The sequence below is a fragment of the Salvelinus alpinus genome, chromosome 29, assembly GCF_045679555.1.
Source record: "Salvelinus alpinus chromosome 29, SLU_Salpinus.1, whole genome shotgun sequence".
Taxonomy (NCBI): domain Eukaryota; kingdom Metazoa; phylum Chordata; class Actinopteri; order Salmoniformes; family Salmonidae; genus Salvelinus; species Salvelinus alpinus.
Window position 1 is genome coordinate 9,457,409 of NC_092114.1, and position 18,153 is coordinate 9,475,561.

The window sequence follows — 18,153 nt, forward strand, 5'->3', positions numbered from 1 at the left end:
AGGTTGATGATGTGAATGATACATGGTGTGGACAGCATCATTCGGTGCACTTCGCTGAAGGACAGTATTCTGCTAGGTCATAGAGTAGTGGTCAGTGCTGTGAAGAGCTGGGTTTGAGATGAGGTGAGCCGGGTCCAGTAGAGTTGTGTTGTGATGGGGTCCAGTAGAGCTGTGTTGTGATGGGGTCTAGTAGAGCTGTGTTGTGATGGGGTCTAGTAGAGCTGTGTTGTGATGGGGTCTAGTAGAGCTGTGTTGTGATGGGGTCTAGTAGAGCTGTGTTGTGATGGGGTCTAGTAGAGCTGTGTTGTGATGGGGTCTAGTAGAGCTGTGTTGTGATGGGGTCTAGTAGAGCTGTGTTGTGATGGGGTCTAGTAGAGCTGTGTTGTGATGGGGTCTAGTAGAGCTGTGTTGTGATGGGGTCTAGTAGAGCTGTGGTGTGATGGGGTCTAGTAGAGCTGTGTTGTGATGGGGTCTAGTAGAGCTGTGTTGTGATGGGGTCTAGTAGAGCTGTGTTGTGATGGGGTCTAGTAGAGCTGTGTTGTGATGGGGTCTAGTAGAGCTGTGTTGTGATGGGGTCTAGTAGAGCTGTGTTGTGATGGGGTCTAGTAGAGCTGTGTTGTGATGGGGTCTAGTAGAGCTGTGTTGTGATGGGGTCTAGTTGAGCTGTGTTGTGATGGGGTCTAGTAGTGCTGTGTTGTGATGGGGTCTAGTAGAGCTGTGTTGTGATGGGGTCTAGTAGAGCTGTGTTGTGATGGGGTCTAGTAGAGCTGTGTTGTGATGGGGTCTAGTTGAGCTGTGTTGTGATGGGGTCTAGTAGAGCTGTGTTGTGATGGGGTCTAGTAGAGCTGTGTTGTGATGGGGTATAGTATAGCTGTGTTGTGATGGGTCTAGTGGTGCTGTGTTGTGATGGGGTCTAGTAGAGCTGTGGTGTGATGGGATCTAGTAGAGCTGTGTTGTGATGGGGTCTAGTAGAGCTGTGTTGTGATGGGGTCTAGTAGAGCTGTGTTGTGATGGGGTCTAGTAGAGCTGTGTTGTGATGGGGTCTAGTAGAGCTGTGTTGTGATGGGGTCTAGTAGAGCTGTGTTGTGATGGGGTCTAGTAGAGCTGTTTTGTGATGGGGTCTAGTAGAGCTGTGTTGTGATGGGGTCTAGTAGAGCTGTGTTGTGATGGGGTCTAGTAGAGCTGTGTTGTGATGGGGTCTAGTAGAGCAGTGTTGTGATGGGGTCTAGTAGAGCTGTGTTGTGATGGGGTCTAGTAGAGCTGTGTTGTGATGGGGTCTAGTAGAGCTGTGTTGTGATGGGGTCTAGTAGAGCTGTGTTGTGATGGGGTCTAGTAGAGCTGTGTTGTGATGGGGTCTAGTAGTGCTGTGTTGTGATGGGGTCTAGTAGAGCTGTGTTGTGATGGGGTCTAGTAGAGCTGTGTTGTGATGGGGTCTAGTAGAGCTGTGTTGTGATGGGGTCTAGTAGAGCTGTGTTGTGATGGGGTCTAGTAGAGCTGTGTTGTGATGGGGTCTAGTAGTGCTGTGTTGTGATGGGGTCTAGTAGAGCTGTGTTGTGATGGGGTCTAGTAGAGCTGTGTTGTGATGGGTCTAGTAGAGCTGTGTTGTGATGGGGTCTAGTAGAGCTGTGTTGTGATGGGGTCTAGTAGAGCTGTGTTGTGATGGGGTCTAGTAGAGCTGTGTTGTGATGGGGTCTAGTAGAGCTGTGTTGTGATGGGGTCCAGTAGAGCTGTGTTGTGATGGGGTCCAGTAGAGCTGTGTTGTGATGGGGTCTAGTAGAGCTGTGTTGTGATGGGGTCTAGTAGAGCTGTGTTGTGATGGGGTCTAGTAGAGCTGTGTTGTGATGGGGTCTAGTAGAGCTGTGTTGTGATGGGGTCTAGTAGAGCTGTGTTGTGATGGGGTCTAGTAGAGCTGTGTTGTGATGGGGTCTAGTAGAGCTGTGTTGTGATGGGGTCTAGTTGAGCTGTGTTGTGATGGGGTCTAGTAGAGTTGTGTTGTGATGGGGTCTAGTAGAGCTGTGTTGTGATGGGGTCTAGTAGAGCTGTGTTGTGACGGGGTCTAGTAGAGCTGTGTTGTGATGGGGTCTAGTAGAGCTGTGTTGTGATGGGGTCTAGTAGAGCTGTGTTGTGATGGGGTCTAGTAGAGCTGTGTTGTGATGGGGTCTAGTAGAGCTGTGTTGTGATGGGGTCTAGTAGAGCTGTGTTGTGATGGGGTCTAGTAGAGCTGTGTTGTGATGGGGTCTAGTAGTGCTGTGTTGTGATGGGGTCTAGTAGTGCTGTGTTGTGATGGGGTCTAGTAGAGCTGTGTTGTGATGGGTCTAGTAGAGCTGTGTTGTGATGGGTCTAGTAGAGCTGTGTTGTGATGGGGTCTAGTAGTGCTGTGTTGTGATGGGGTCTAGTAGTGCTGTGTTGTGATCGGGTCTAGTAGAGCTGTGTTGTGATGGGGTCTGGTAGAGCTGTGTTGTGATGGGGTCTAGTAGAGCTGTGATGGGGTCTAGTAGAGCTGTGTTGTGATGGGGTCTAGTGGAGCTGTGTTGTGATGGGGTCTAGTAGAGCTGTGTTTTGATGGGGTCTAGTAGAGCTGTATTGTGACGGGGTCTAGTAGAGCTGTGTTGTGATGGGGTCTAGTAGAGCTGTGTTGTGATGGGGTCTAGTTGAGCTGTGTTGTGTTTGGGTCTAGTAGAGCTGTGTTGTGATGGGGTCTAGTAGAGCTGTGTTTTGATGGGTCTAGTAGAGCTGTGTTGTGATGTGTCTAGTAGAGCTGTGTTGTGATGGGGTCTAGTAGAGCTGTGTTGTGATGGGGTCTGGTAGAGCTGTGTTGTGATGGGGTCTAGTAGAGCTGTGTTGTGATGGGGTCTGGTAGAGCTGTGTTGTGATGGGGTCTAGTAGAGCTGTGATGGGGTGTAGTAGAGCTGTGTTGTGATGGGGTCTAGTGGAGCTGTGTTGTGATGGGGTCTAGTAGAGCTTTGTTGTGATGGGGTCTAGTAGAGCTGTGTTGTGATGGGGTCTAGTAGAGCTGTGTTGTGATGGGGTCTAGTAGTGCTGTGTTGTGATGGGGTCTAGTAGAGCTGTGTTGTGATGGGGTCTAGTAGAGCTGTGTTGTGATGGGGTCTAGTAGAGCTGTGTTGTGATGGGGTCTAGTAGAGCTGTGTTGTGATGGGGTCTAGTAGAGCTGTGTTGTGATGGGGTCTAGTAGTGCTGTGTTGTGATGGGGTCTAGTAGAGCTGTGTTGTGATGGGGTCTAGTAGAGCTGTGTTGTGATGGGTCTAGTAGAGCTGTGTTGTGATGGGGTCTAGTAGAGCTGTGTTGTGATGGGGTCTAGTAGAGCTGTGTTGTGATGGGGTCTAGTAGAGCTGTGTTGTGATGGGGTCTAGTAGAGCTGTGTTGTGATGGGGTCCAGTAGAGCTGTGTTGTGATGGGGTCCAGTAGAGCTGTGTTGTGATGGGGTCTAGTAGAGCTGTGTTGTGATGGGGTCTAGTAGAGCTGTGTTGTGATGGGGTCTAGTAGAGCTGTGTTGTGATGGGGTCTAGTAGAGCTGTGTTGGGCCTGGTCTAGTAGAGCTGTGTTGTGATGGGGTCTAGTAGAGCTGTGTTGTGATGGTGTCTAGTAGAGCTGTGTTGTGATGGGGTCTAGTAGAGCTGTGTTGTGATGGGGTCTAGTAGAGCTGTGTTGTGATGGGGTCTAGTAGAGCTGTGTTGTGATGGGGTCTAGTAGAGCTGTGTTGTGATGGGGTCTAGTAGAGCTGTGTTGTGATGGGGTCTAGTAGAGCTGTGTTGTGATGGGGTCTAGTAGAGCTGTGTTGTGATGGGGTCTAGTAGAGCTGTGTTGTGACGGGGTCTAGTAGAGCTGTGTTGTGATGGGATCTAGTAGAGCTGTGTTGTGTTGGGCCTGGTCTAGTAGAGCTGTGTTGTGTTGGGGTCTAGTAGTGCTGTGTTGTGATGGGGTCTAGTAGAGCTGTGTTGTGATGGGGTCTAGTTGAGCTGTGTTGTGATGGGGTCTAGTAGTGCTGTGTTGTGATTGGTCTAGTAGAGCTGTGTTGTGATGGGGTCTAGTAGAGCTGTGTTGTGATGGGGTCTAGTTGAGCTGTGTTGTGATGGGGTCTAGTAGTGCTGTGTTGTGATTGGTCTAGTAGAGCTGTGTTGTGATGGGGTCCAGTAGAGCTGTGTTGTGATGGGGTCTAGTAGAGCTGTGTTGTGATGGGGTCCAGTAGAGCTGTGTTGTGATGGGGTCTAGTAGAGCTGTGTTGTGATGGGGTCTAGTAGAGCTGTGTTGTGATGGGGTCTAGTAGAGCTGTGTTGTGATGGGGTCTTGTAGAGCTGTGTTGTGATGGGGTCTAGTAGAGCTGTGTTGTGATGGGGTCTAGTAGAGTTGTGTTGTGATGGGGTCTAGTAGAGCTGTGTTGTGTTGTGATGGGGTCTAGTAGAGCTGTGCTGTAAAAAGCCGTGTCTGGCTCCTTTCTCCTGGGGATGGTGGAGGTACTGTTGTTTCAGAAGGTGGGGCGGGGGACCTCTGTTGCTGGGGTGATGGGTGTGTGGGTCCCTGCCAAGTGTTGCATCTTTTAGGTCCATAGCAAAGGTTCTGATACTGTCCTGATCAAGACGTCCATTATCTTACACGTGTTCCCATTTCAGAGAGGGATGGTGAGCCGTTCTGACGTTGAGCAGTGAGCCACAGTCCACAGTGATCTGTTGATTTATTTTGTCGATCAACTTTCCTGGGAAGTCTTTTCTTGGTAGGAACACAGCCTGTGCCCGTTCTGCCACTCTTCTCACTGCCCCAGAAACATTTTCACCTTTGGCATGAAGGTTGTTTGTGCAAGTGTGGATGATGATGTTGTCGGGGGTGTCAATCCTGTTCTGACTAAGTAGCTGCCCCTTCCTCCCCCTCTATCCCGTCCTCCCCCTCTATCCCGTCCTCCCCCTCTACCCCGTCCTCCCCCTCTATCCCTTCCTCCCCCAGTTGTAGGACACCAGAACTTATACACCTGCTGTCTCCCATTCAGTCTTGTGTTTTTCCAATGTATTTCACTCAAAAAAATCATGTACATTTACACATTTGTAGGAGTGAATTTTTTTCAGCAGCTACTGTTCAATTTGGATCTCTCTCTCTCTCTCTCTCTCTCTCTCTCTCTCTCTCTCTCTCTCTCTCTCTCTCTCTCTCTCTCTCTCTCTCTCTCTCTCTCTCTCTCTCTCTCTCTCTCTCTCTCTCTCTCTCTCTCTCTCTCTCTCTCTCTCTCTCTCTCTCTCTCTCTCTCTCTCTCTCTCTCTCAATTTCAATTAAATTACATTTAAGGGCTTCATTGGCATGTGAAACATATATTAACATTGCCAAAGCAAGTGACATAGATAGTAAATAAAAGTGAAATAAACAATAAAAATTAACAGTAAACATTACACTCACAGAAGTTCCAAAAATAAACAAGACATTTCAAATGTCTTTCTCTCTCTGTTTATCACAGTATTCCTTCTGTATCTCCTGCCCTCTCATCATGTCTTAAAGCCAAATCAATTACATTCACAGTCAGAGACCATCGCAGGAGGGCTGGAGATGGGTTGGTGTATCACACACGTAGGCGTTACACACATATGCTCACACGCATACAAAGGCACGCACCCACACACACACACACACACACACACACACACACACACACACACACACACACACACACACACACACACACACACACACACACACACACACACACACACACACACACACACACACACACTCTCCCTCTCTCTCTATCTCTCTCTCTCACTCCATCTCTCTCTCTCTCGCTCTTTCTCTCTCTCCCTCGCTCTCTCTATCTCTCTCCCTCTCTCTCTCCTCAGTTATTCCACCCTATCTATCTTCCAACACGTCCATTCAAGGACCCCTGTCACGGGTGTCACCTCTCCTGCCTGCCTGTAATTTTACCAGCCTTCTTCAATAATTGACAGAGAGAGTGTGAGAATGTGGGTGAAGGGCGAGACGGAGAAGAGAGTACCCATTACTTTTGTTCTCTATCTCCCCAGAATTTAGTCGTGTCCAAAAAATGGAAACCTATTCCCTATATGACGCAATACTTTTGCAGGCTTTTCTTTCCATTTCGTTCCCTTTTCTCCTTGGAGTATTGATTCCTATGAAGAACTCGAGTCCAGTAATGGGAGGTGGTTAATTTGAATTATTCATAAGAGTTAATCCCAACCTATACACAGAAGAGTCCAGTAATGATGACACTACCGTTCCAGAGACTAGACACATGGAAATGTGTGTTATGAAAGCTTCTAGGAAGAGGGGTATGTTGGTGCTTTAAGTTGATCGTAGGTCCGTTTCCTAAGTTGAACAGGAACTAGATGAACCAACGGGGTGTTAGTATGGAAGGTGATAGCAAATTACGGACCAACGAGGTGTTAGTATGGGTGGGACTAGCGAATCAGAGTTAGAGTCTGTAGTGTGTTACCTTGACAGCGAGGGAGGGGGCGGTCCCGGTTGCCAACGAGGTGTTAGTATGGGTGGGACTAGCGAATCAGAGTTAGAGTCTGTAGTGTGTTACCTTGACAGCGAGGGAAGGGGCGGTCCCAGTTGCCAACGAGGTGTTAGTATGGGTGGGACTAGCGAATCAGAGTTAGAGTCTGTAGTGTGTTACCTTGACAGCGAGGGAAGGGGCGGTCCCAGTTGCCAACGAGGTGTTAGTATGGGTGGGACTAGCGAATCAGAGTTAGAGTCTGTAGTGTGTTACCTTGACAGCGAGGGAAGGGGCGGTCCCAGTTGCCAACGAGGTGTTAGTATGGGTGGGACTAGCGAATCAGAGTTAGAGTCTGTAGTGTGTTACCTTGACAACGAGGGAAGGGGCGGTCCCAGTTGCGTGTGGTCCCGTGTTCGCAGGTCAGGATGGAATGTCCCATTAGCTGGTAGCCGGGGAGGCACTCGAAGGAAATGGACTGGCCCACGTTGTAGCCTGCCCCCACCACCACGCCGTAACGGAACGGCTCTGGGTCCAGACACTCATTAAGCTCATAGGCTGGGGAGGAGGGAGGGAGGGAGATGAATAAATAAATAAAAAAAGGAAGGAAGGAAGGAAGGAAGGAAGGAAGAAAGGAAGGAAGGAAGGAAGGAAGGAAGGAAGGAAGGAAGGAAGGAAGGAAGGAAGGAGAGACAGAGCAGTCAAACAGGAGAATGAAAGCTGCCTAACAATCTGTTCATTTTTATACTATAGTCTGTTTGCAGTGTTTTTATACTTCATGTTTTACTCTTGTGATTGTGAATCCAATCGATACGGAACTAGGAAATAACTGAGAAATATATGCTGTTTATAATCTGTTAGGAGACAACTTACTAGATGTCTTTCTATTGACAACCTGTTTGTTCAATCTGGGTATGAAGGAGACGTGGACATAGGAAGGGAGAACGGTATGAAGGAGACGTGGACATAGGAAGGGAGAACGGTATGAAGGAGACGTGGACATAGGAAGGGAGAACGGTATGAAGGAGACGTGGACATAGGAAGGGATAACGGTATGAAGGAGACGTGGACATAGGAAGGGAGAACGGTATGAAGGAGACGTGGACATAGGAAGGGAGAACGGTATGAAGGAGACGTGGACAGAGGAAGGGAGAACGGTATGAAGGAGACGTGGACATAGGAAGGGAGAACGGTATGAAGGAGACGTGGACATAGGAAGGGAGAACGGTATGAAGGAGACGTGGACATAGGAAGGGAGAACGGTATGAAGGAGACGTGGACATAGGAAGGGAGAACGGTATGAAGGAGACGTGGACATAGGAAGGGAGAACGGTATGAAGGAGACGTGGACATAGGAAGGGAGAACGGTATGAAGGAGACGTGGACATAGGAAGGGAGAACGGTATGAAGGAGACGTGGACATAGGAAGGGAGAACGGTATGAAGGAGACGTGGACAGAGGAAGGGAGAACGGTATGAAGGAGACGTGGACATAGGAAGGGAGAACGGTATGAAGGAGACGTGGACATAGGAAGGGAGAACGGTATGAAGGAGACGTGGACATAGGAAGGGAGAACGGTATGAAGGAGACGTGGACATAGGAAGGGAGAACGGTATGAAGGAGACGTGGACATAGGAAGGGAGAACGGTATGAAGGAGACGTGGACATAGGAAGGGAGAACGGTATGAAGGAGACGTGGACAGAGGAAGGGAGAACGGTATGAAGGAGACGTGGACAGAGGAAGGGAGAACGGTATGAAGGAGACGTGGACATAGGAAGGGAGAACGGTATGAAGGAGACGTGGACAGAGGAAGGGAGAACGGTATGAAGGAGACGTGGACAGAGGAAGGGAGAACGGTATGAAGGAGACGTGGACAGAGGAAGGGAGAACGGTATGAAGGAGACGTGGACATAGGAAGGGAGAACGGTATGAAGGAGACGTGGACAGAGGAAGGGAGAACGGTATGAAGGAGACGTGGACATAGGAAGGGAGAACGGTATGAAGGAGACGTGGACAGAGGAAGGGAGAACGGTATGAGGGAGACGTGGACATAGGAAGGGAGAACGGTATGAGGGAGACGTGGACATAGGAAGGGAGAACGGTATGAGGGAGACGTGGACATAGGAAGGGAGAACGGTATGAGGGAGACGTGGACATAGGAAGGGAGAACGGTATGAGAGACGTGGACAGAGGAAGGGAGAACGGTATGAAGGAGACGTGGACAGAGGAAGGGAGAACGGTATGAAGGAGACGTGGACATAGGAAGGGAGAACGGTATGAAGGAGACGTGGACAGAGGAAGGGAGAACGGTATGAAGGAGACGTGGACATAGGAAGGGAGAACGGTATGAAGGAGACGTGGACAGAGGAAGGGAGAACGGTATGAGGGAGACGTGGACATAGGAAGGGAGAACGGTATGAGAGACGTGGACATAGGAAGGGAGAACGGTATGAGGGAGACGTGGACATAGGAAGGGAGAACGGTATGAGAGAGACGTGGACAGAGGAAGGGAGAACGGTATGAGAGACGTGGACATAGGAAGGGAGAACGGTATGAAGGAGACGTGGACAGAGGAAGGGAGAACGGTATGAAGGAGACGTGGACAGAGGAAGGGAGAACGGTATGAAGGAGACGTGGACAGAGGAAGGGAGAACGGTATGAAGGAGACGTGGACATAGGAAGGGAGAACGGTATGAAGGAGACGTGGACAGAGGAAGGGAGAACGGTATGAAGGAGACGTGGACATAGGAAGGGAGAACGGTATGAAGGAGACGTGGACAGAGGAAGGGAGAACGTTATGAGGGAGACGTGGACATAGGAAGGGAGAACGGTATGAGAGACGTGGACATAGGAAGGGAGAACGGTATGAGGGAGACGTGGACATAGGAAGGGAGAACGGTATGAGAGATGTGGACAGAGGAAGGGAGAACGGTATGAGAGACGTGGACATAGGAAGGGAGAACGGTATGAGGGAGACGTGGACATAGGAAGGGAGAACGGTATGAGAGACGTGGACATAGGAAGGGAGAACGGTATGAGGGAGACGTGGACAGAGGAAGGGAGAACGGTATGAGAGACGTGGACATAGGAAGGGAGAACGGTATGAGGGAGACGTGGACATAGGAAGGGAGAACGGTATGAGAGACGTGGACATAGGAAGGGAGAACGGTATGAGGGAGACGTGGACAGAGGAAGGGAGAACGGTATGAGAGACGTGGACAGAGAGACGTCTCCCTCATACCGTTCTCCCTTCCTCTGTCCACGTAGGCTGTGTTTGGCTTTGAACAGAGCTCACCAGCTGATGTAGGCTGTGTTTGGCTATAAACGGAGCTCACCAGCTGATGTAGGCTGTGTTGGGCTATGAACGGAGCTCACCAGCTGATGTAGGCTGTGTTGGGCTATAAACAGAGCTCACCAGCTGATGTAGGCAGTGTTTGGCTATGAACAGAGCTCACCAGCTGATGTAGGCTGTGTTTGGCTATAAACGGAGCTCACCAGCTTATGTAGGCTGTGTTTGGCTATAAACAGAGCTCACCAGCTGATGTAGGCTGTGTTTGGCTATAAACTGAGCTCACCAGCTGATGTAGGCTGTGTTGGGCTATGAACGGAGCTCACCAGCTGATGTAGGCTGTGTTTGGCTATGAACGGAGCTCACCAGCTGATGTAGGCTGTGTTTGGCTATGAACAGAGCTCACCAGCTGATGTAGGCTGTGTTTGGCTATAAACGGAGCTCACCAGCTTATGTAGGCTGTGTTTGGCTATAAACGGAGCTCACCAGCTGATGTAGGCTGTGTTTGGCTATAAACGGAGCTCACCAGCTGATGTAGGCTGTGTTTGGCTATAAACGGAGCTCACCAGCTGATGTAGGCTGTGTTTGGCTATAAACGGAGCTCACCAGCTGATGTAGGCTGTGTTGGGCTATGAACGGAGCTCACCAGCTGATGTAGGCTGTGTTTGGCTTTGAACAGAGCTCACCAGCTGATGTAGGCTGTGTTTGGCTATAAACGGAGCTCACCAGCTTATGTAGGCTGTGTTTGGCTATAAACGGAGCTCACCAGCTGATGTAGGCTGTGTTGGGCTATAAACAGAGCTCACCAGCTGATGTAGGCTGTGTTTGGCTATAAACAGAGCTCACCAGCTGATGTAGGCTGTGTTTGGCTTTGAACAGAGCTCACCAGCTGATGTAGGCTGTGTTTGGCTATAAACGGAGCTCACCAGCTTATGTAGGCTGTGTTTGGCTATAAACGGAGCTCACCAGCTGATGTAGGCTGTGTTTGGCTATAAACGGAGCTCACCAGCTGATGTAGGCTGTGTTTGGCTATAAACGGAGCTCACCAGCTTATGTAGGCTGTGTTTGGCTATAAACAGAGCTCACCAGCTGATGTAGGCTGTGTTTGGCTATAAACGGAGCTCACCAGCTGATGTAGGCTGTGTTGGGCTATGAACGGAGCTCACCAGCTGATGTAGGCTGTGTTGGGCTATAAACAGAGCTCACCAGCTGATGTAGGCAGTGTTTGGCTATGAACAGAGCTCACCAGCTGATGTAGGCTGTGTTTGGCTATAAACGGAGCTCACCAGCTTATGTAGGCTGTGTTTGGCTATAAACAGAGCTCACCAGCTGATGTAGGCTGTGTTTGGCTATAAACTGAGCTCACCAGCTGATGTAGGCTGTGTTGGGCTATGAACGGAGCTCACCAGCTGATGTAGGCTGTGTTTGGCTATGAACGGAGCTCACCAGCTGATGTAGGCTGTGTTTGGCTATGAACAGAGCTCACCAGCTGATGTAGGCTGTGTTTGGCTATAAACGGAGCTCACCAGCTTATGTAGGCTGTGTTTGGCTATAAACGGAGCTCACCAGCTGATGTAGGCTGTGTTTGGCTATAAACGGAGCTCACCAGCTGATGTAGGCTGTGTTTGGCTATAAACGGAGCTCACCAGCTGATGTAGGCTGTGTTTGGCTATAAACGGAGCTCACCAGCTGATGTAGGCTGTGTTGGGCTATGAACGGAGCTCACCAGCTGATGTAGGCTGTGTTTGGCTTTGAACAGAGCTCACCAGCTGATGTAGGCTGTGTTTGGCTATAAACGGAGCTCACCAGCTTATGTAGGCTGTGTTTGGCTATAAACGGAGCTCACCAGCTGATGTAGGCTGTGTTGGGCTATAAACAGAGCTCACCAGCTGATGTAGGCTGTGTTTGGCTATAAACAGAGCTCACCAGCTGATGTAGGCTGTGTTTGGCTTTGAACAGAGCTCACCAGCTGATGTAGGCTGTGTTTGGCTATAAACGGAGCTCACCAGCTTATGTAGGCTGTGTTTGGCTATGAACAGAGCTCACCAGCTGATGTAGGCTGTGTTGGGCTATGAACGGAGCTCACCAGCTGATGTAGGCTGTGTTTGGCTATGAACGGAGCTCACCAGCTGATGTAGGCTGTGTTTGGCTATGAACAGAGCTCACCAGCTGATGTAGGCTGTGTTTGGCTATAAACGGAGCTCACCAGCTTATGTAGGCTGTGTTTGGCTATAAACGGAGCTCACCAGCTGATGTAGGCTGTGTTTGGCTATAAACGGAGCTCACCAGCTGATGTAGGCTGTGTTTGGCTATAAACGGAGCTCACCAGCTGATGTAGGCTGTGTTTGGCTATAAACGGAGCTCACCAGCTGATGTAGGCTGTGTTGGGCTATGAACGGAGCTCACCAGCTGATGTAGGCTGTGTTTGGCTCTGAACAGAGCTCACCAGCTGATGTAGGCTGTGTTTGGCTATAAACGGAGCTCACCAGCTTATGTAGGCTGTGTTTGGCTATAAACGGAGCTCACCAGCTGATGTAGGCTGTGTTGGGCTATAAACAGAGCTCACCAGCTTATGTAGGCTGTGTTTGGCTATGAACAGAGCTCACCAGCTGATGTAGGCTGTGTTGGGCTATGAACGGAGCTCACCAGCTGATGTAGGCTGTGTTTGGCTATGAACGGAGCTCACCAGCTGATGTAGGCTGTGTTTGGCTATGAACAGAGCTCACCAGCTGATGTAGGCTGTGTTTGGCTATAAACGGAGCTCACCAGCTTATGTAGGCTGTGTTTGGCTATAAACGGAGCTCACCAGCTGATATAGGCTGTGTTTGGCTATAAACGGAGCTCACCAGCTGATGTAGGCTGTGTTTGGCTATAAACGGAGCTCACCAGCTGATGTAGGCTGTGTTTGGCTATAAACGGAGCTCACCAGCTGATGTAGGCTGTGTTGGGCTATGAACGGAGCTCACCAGCTGATGTAGGCTGTGTTTGGCTTTGAACAGAGCTCACCAGCTGATGTAGGCTGTGTTTGGCTATAAACGGAGCTCACCAGCTTATGTAGGCTGTGTTTGGCTATAAACGGAGCTCACCAGCTGATGTAGGCTGTGTTGGGCTATAAACAGAGCTCACCAGCTGATGTAGGCTGTGTTTGGCTATAAACAGAGCTCACCAGCTGATGTAGGCTGTGTTTGGCTTTGAACAGAGCTCTCCAGCTGATGTAGGCTGTGTTTGGCTATAAACGGAGCTCACCAGCTTATGTAGGCTGTGTTTGGCTATGAACAGAGCTCACCAGCTGATGTAGGCTGTGTTTGGCTATAAACGGAGCTCACCAGCTGATGTAGGCTGTGTTTGGCTATAAACGGAGCTCACCAGCTGATGTAGGCTGTGTTTGGCTATAAACGGAGCTCACCAGCTGATGTAGGCTGTGTTTGGCTATAAACGGAGCTCACCAGCTGATGTAGGCTGTGTTGGGCTATGAACGGAGCTCACCAGCTGATGTAGGCTGTGTTTGGCTATGAACGGAGCTCACCAGCTGATGTAGGCTGTGTTTGGCTATGAACAGAGCTCACCAGCTGATGTAGGCTGTGTTTGGCTATAAACGGAGCTCACCAGCTTATGTAGGCTGTGTTTGGCTATAAACGGAGCTCACCAGCTGATGTAGGCTGTGTTTGGCTATAAACGGAGCTCACCAGCTGATGTAGGCTGTGTTTGGCTATAAACGGAGCTCACCAGCTGATGTAGGCTGTGTTTGGCTATAAACGGAGCTCACCAGCTGATGTAGGCTGTGTTGGGCTATGAACGGAGCTCACCAGCTGATGTAGGCTGTGTTTGGCTTTGAACAGAGCTCACCAGCTGATGTAGGCTGTGTTTGGCTATAAACGGAGCTCACCAGCTTATGTAGGCTGTGTTTGGCTATAAACGGAGCTCACCAGCTGATGTAGGCTGTGTTGGGCTATAAACAGAGCTCACCAGCTGATGTAGGCTGTGTTTGGCTATAAACAGAGCTCACCAGCTGATGTAGGCTGTGTTTGGCTTTGAACAGAGCTCTCCAGCTGATGTAGGCTGTGTTTGGCTATAAACGGAGCTCACCAGCTTATGTAGGCTGTGTTTGGCTATGAACAGAGCTCACCAGCTGATGTAGGCTGTGTTTGGCTATAAACGGAGCTCACCAGCTGATGTAGGCTGTGTTTGGCTATAAACGGAGCTCACCAGCTGATGTAGGCTGTGTTTGGCTATAAACGGAGCTCACCAGCTGATGTAGGCTGTGTTTGGCTATAAACGGAGCTCACCAGCTGATGTAGGCTGTGTTGGGCTATAAACAGAGCTCACCAGCTGATGTAGGCTGTGTTTGGCTATAAACGGAGCTCACCAGCTGATGTAGGCTGTGTTGGGCTATAAACAGAGCTCACCAGCTGATGTAGGCTGTGTTTGGCTATGAACGGAGCTCACCAGCTGATGTAGGCTGTGTTTGGCTATAAACGGAGCTCACCAGCTGATGTAGGCTGTGTTGGGCTATGAACGGAGCTCACCAGCTGATGTAGGCTGTGTTTGGCTATAAACAGAGCTCACCAACTGATGTAGGCTGTGTTTGGCTATAAACAGAGCTCACCAGCTGATGTAGGCTGTGTTTGGCTATAAACAGAGCTCACCAGCTGATGTAGGCTGTGTTTGGCTATAAACAGAGCTCACCAGCTGATGTAGGCTGTGTTTGGCTATAAACAGAGCTCACCAGCTGATGAAGGCTGTGTTTGGCTATAAACAGAGCTCACCAGCTGATGTAGGCTGTGTTTGGCTATAAACAGAGCTCACCAACTGATGTAGGCTGTGTTTGGCTATAAACGGAGCTCACCAGCTTATGTAGGCTGTGTTTGGCTATAAACGGAGCTCACCAGCTGATGTAGGCTGTGTTGGGCTATAAACAGAGCTCACCAGCTGATGTAGGCTGTGTTTGGCTATAAACAGAGCTCACCAGCTGATGTAGGCTGTCTTTGGCTTTGAACAGAGCTCACCAGCTGATGTAGGCTGTGTTTGGCTATAAACGGAGCTCACCAGCTTATGTAGGCTGTGTTTGGCTATGAACAGAGCTCACCAGCTGATGTAGGCTGTGTTTGGCTATAAACGGAGCTCACCAGCTGATGTAGGCTGTGTTTGGCTATAAACGGAGCTCACCAGCTGATGTAGGCTGTGTTTGGCTATAAACGGAGCTCACCAGCTGATGTAGACTGTGTTTGGCTATAAACGGAGCTCACCAGCTGATGTAGGCTGTGTTGGGCTATAAATAGAGCTCACCAGCTGATGTAGGCTGTGTTTGGCTATAAACGGAGCTCACCAGCTGATGTAGGCTATGTTGGGCTATAAACAGAGCTCACCAGCTGATGTAGGCTGTGTTTGGCTATGAACGGAGCTCACCAGCTGATGTAGGCTGTGTTTGGCTATAAACGGAGCTCACCAGCTGATGTAGGCTGTGTTGGGCTATGAACGGAGCTCACCAGCTGATGTAGGCTGTGTTTGGCTATAAACAGAGCTCACCAACTGATGTAGGCTGTGTTTGGCTATAAACAGAGCTCACCAGCTGATGTAGGCTGTGTTTGGCTATAAACAGAGCTCACCAGCTGATGTAGGCTGTGTTTGGCTATAAACAGAGCTCACCAGCTGATGTAGGCTGTGTTTGGCTATAAACAGAGCTCACCAGCTGATGTAGGCTGTGTTTGGCTATAAACAGAGCTCACCAGCTGATGTAGGCTGTGTTGGGCTATGAACGGAGCTCACCAGCTGATGTAGGCTGTGTTTGGCTATAAACGGAGCTCACCAGCTGATGTAGGCTGTGTTTGGCTATAAACGGAGCTCACCAGCTGATGTAGGCTGTGTTTGGCTATAAACGGAGCTCACCAGCTGATGTAGGCTGTGTTTGGCTATAAACGGAGCTCACCAGCTGATGTAGGCTGTGTTGGGCTATAAACAGAGCCGGACGCATCCTACCCACTGCTGAACAGAACTGCGCTGGGCATCTGTGCTTATCACTGAAAAGCTCTCAATCTCTCCAAAAACTCTTGTCCAGTCCACACAGATTTTAGTCACAGAGATCATTTTTTCTTGTCTCGTATTTGTCAACTGAAATTAAAAATAATATTTGTTTGGTTATAGTTTTCTTCTGGGTAAATGTAGCCTCGTCAAATTGCCAATTAAAAAAAAAATGATGTTTGACAAATATTTGAGTCACTATACTTGTTGACAAAAGGAACCCTGGTCCATTTGTGATCAGGGCGGTAAACAGCAATGGCCGCCTGCTGTGGGCATTTTCCTCCTCTCTGGTCGGTTTCTCTGCAACCCTTGGCCCATATTCAGTAACACATCGCTGTGAGGCTGTAAATGATGTATCTGAATACTGACACCTCTACCCTGACATCTGACATCTGACATCTGACATCTGACACCTGACACCTGACATCTCACATCTGACACCTGACTCCTGACACCTGACACCTGACATCTGACATCTGACATCTTTTCTTTACTCTTTACTCTCTTTGTCCTCCCTGGTGATTCAAAATGGCAGATTTCTAAACGCTTTAGCAATAGTTAACCTGAGAGGATAGTTGTGGTCCCTCTGTGGGATGAAGCTATTGAGGAGACGAGGACACTCTCATCGACTTCACGGAGGAGAGGAGGACACTGTCATCGACCTCACAGAGGAGAGGAGGACACTCTCATCGACCTCACGGAGGAGAGGAGGACACTCTCATCGACCTCCCTTAGGAGAGGACACTCTCATCGACCTCCCGGAGGAGAGGAGGACACTCTCATCGACCTCTCAACCTCACAGAGGAGAGGACACTCATCAACTTCACAGAGGAGAGGACACTCATCGACCTCACAGAGGAGAGGACACTCTCATCGACCTCTCAACCTCACAGAGAGGACACTCATCGACCTCACAGAGGAGAGGAGGACACTATCATCGACCTCTCAACCTCACAGAGGAGAGGAGGACACTATCATCGACCTCTCAACCTCACAGAGGAGAGGAGGACACTCATCGACCTCACAGAGGAGAGGAGGACACTCATCGACCTCACAGAGGAGAGGAGGATACTCATCGACCTCACAGAGGAGAGGAGGACACTCATCGACCTCACAGAGGAGAGGAGGATACTCATCGACCTCACAGAGGAGAGGAGGACGGTGGAAGAGGAAAGGACTGACTTTCACCCAATTGAGAATTGTCCACTGTCTCGCTCTCTCACTTTCTTTTGGGAGAAAGAAATATATAAAAACATTCTTCAGCAAGCTGTAGTTTGATGCAGTCATCAGAGCTATGAGCAAATTATTCCCAGCTCATTTCTCGTTAAAAACAAAAGAGAGCGAGAGAGAGAGAAAGAGAGAGAGAGAGAGAGAAAGAGAGAGAGAGAGAGAGAGAGAGAGAGAGAGAGAGAGAGAGAGAGAGAGAGAGAGAGAGAGAGAGAGAAATAAATACTCACTGAGCCTTGAAGGCCCAGGATATAAAGATGACTAAAGAAATGGATTTCTCTGGATCAGAGCATCCTTTGTGAGAGATAAGTCATGCATGCGTTGCAAAAGGGGGCATTTCCAAATATAATGCTATATATATATATAATGGTTTAAATGCTAATGTAACATAATTATGGAAATGCAAGATAGTAGATTTCAATTTGCCACTCGTTCACTGAATCACAATATAAAGTTGAGCACCTTTGTACCGTGACTTTGTAGATAAAGGTTTTCCCCTTTCTGGTTTCTGGGGTTGGGAGTTGGAGACAGGAGGGGGAGGTTTCTGGGGTTGGGAGGTGGAGACAGGAGGGGGAGGTTTCTGGGGTTGGGAGGTGGAGACAGGAGGGGGAGGTTTCTGGGGTTGGGAGGTGGAGACAGGAGGGGGAGGTTTCTGGGGTTGGGAGGTGGAGACAGGAGGGGGAGGTTTCTGGGGTTGGGAGGTGGAGACAGGAGGGGGAGGTTTCTGGGGTTGGGAGGTGGAGACAGGAGGGGGAGGTTTCTGGGGTTGGGAGTTGGAGACAGGAGGGGGAGGTTTCTGGGGTTGGGAGGTGGAGACAGGAGGGGGAGGTTTCTGGGGTTGGGAGGTGGAGACAGGAGGGGGAGGTTTCTGGGGTTGGGAGGTGGAGACAGGAGGGGGAGGTTTCTGGGGTTGGGAGGTGGAGACAGGAGGGGGAGGTTTCTGGGGTTGGGAGGTGGAGACAGGAGGGGGAGGTTTCTGGGGTTGGGAGTTGGAGACAGGAGGGGGAGGTTTCTGGGGTTGGGAGGTGGAGACAGGAGGGAGAGGTTTCTGGGGTTGGGAGGTGGAGACAGGAGGGGGAGGTTTCTGGGGTTGGGAGGTGGAGACAGGAGGGGGAGGTTTCTGGGGTTGGGAGGTGGAGACAGGAGGGGGAGGTTTCTGGGGTTGGGAGGTGG

At 49.8% G+C, this 18,153-nt stretch overlaps 1 protein-coding gene across 1 annotated transcript in view; it reads right to left on the bottom strand.

Annotated features, from left to right (window-relative positions):
• The window catches only part of csmd2 (CUB and Sushi multiple domains 2), an 899,615-nt gene that overhangs the window by 222,392 nt on the left and 659,070 nt on the right, over positions 1–18,153 (bottom strand). Inside the window, exon 38 of the mRNA XM_071373664.1 lies at positions 6,815–7,003. Coding sequence (XP_071229765.1) covers positions 6,815–7,003 — 189 coding nt within the window. The remainder of the gene's footprint in view (positions 1–6,814; positions 7,004–18,153) is intronic.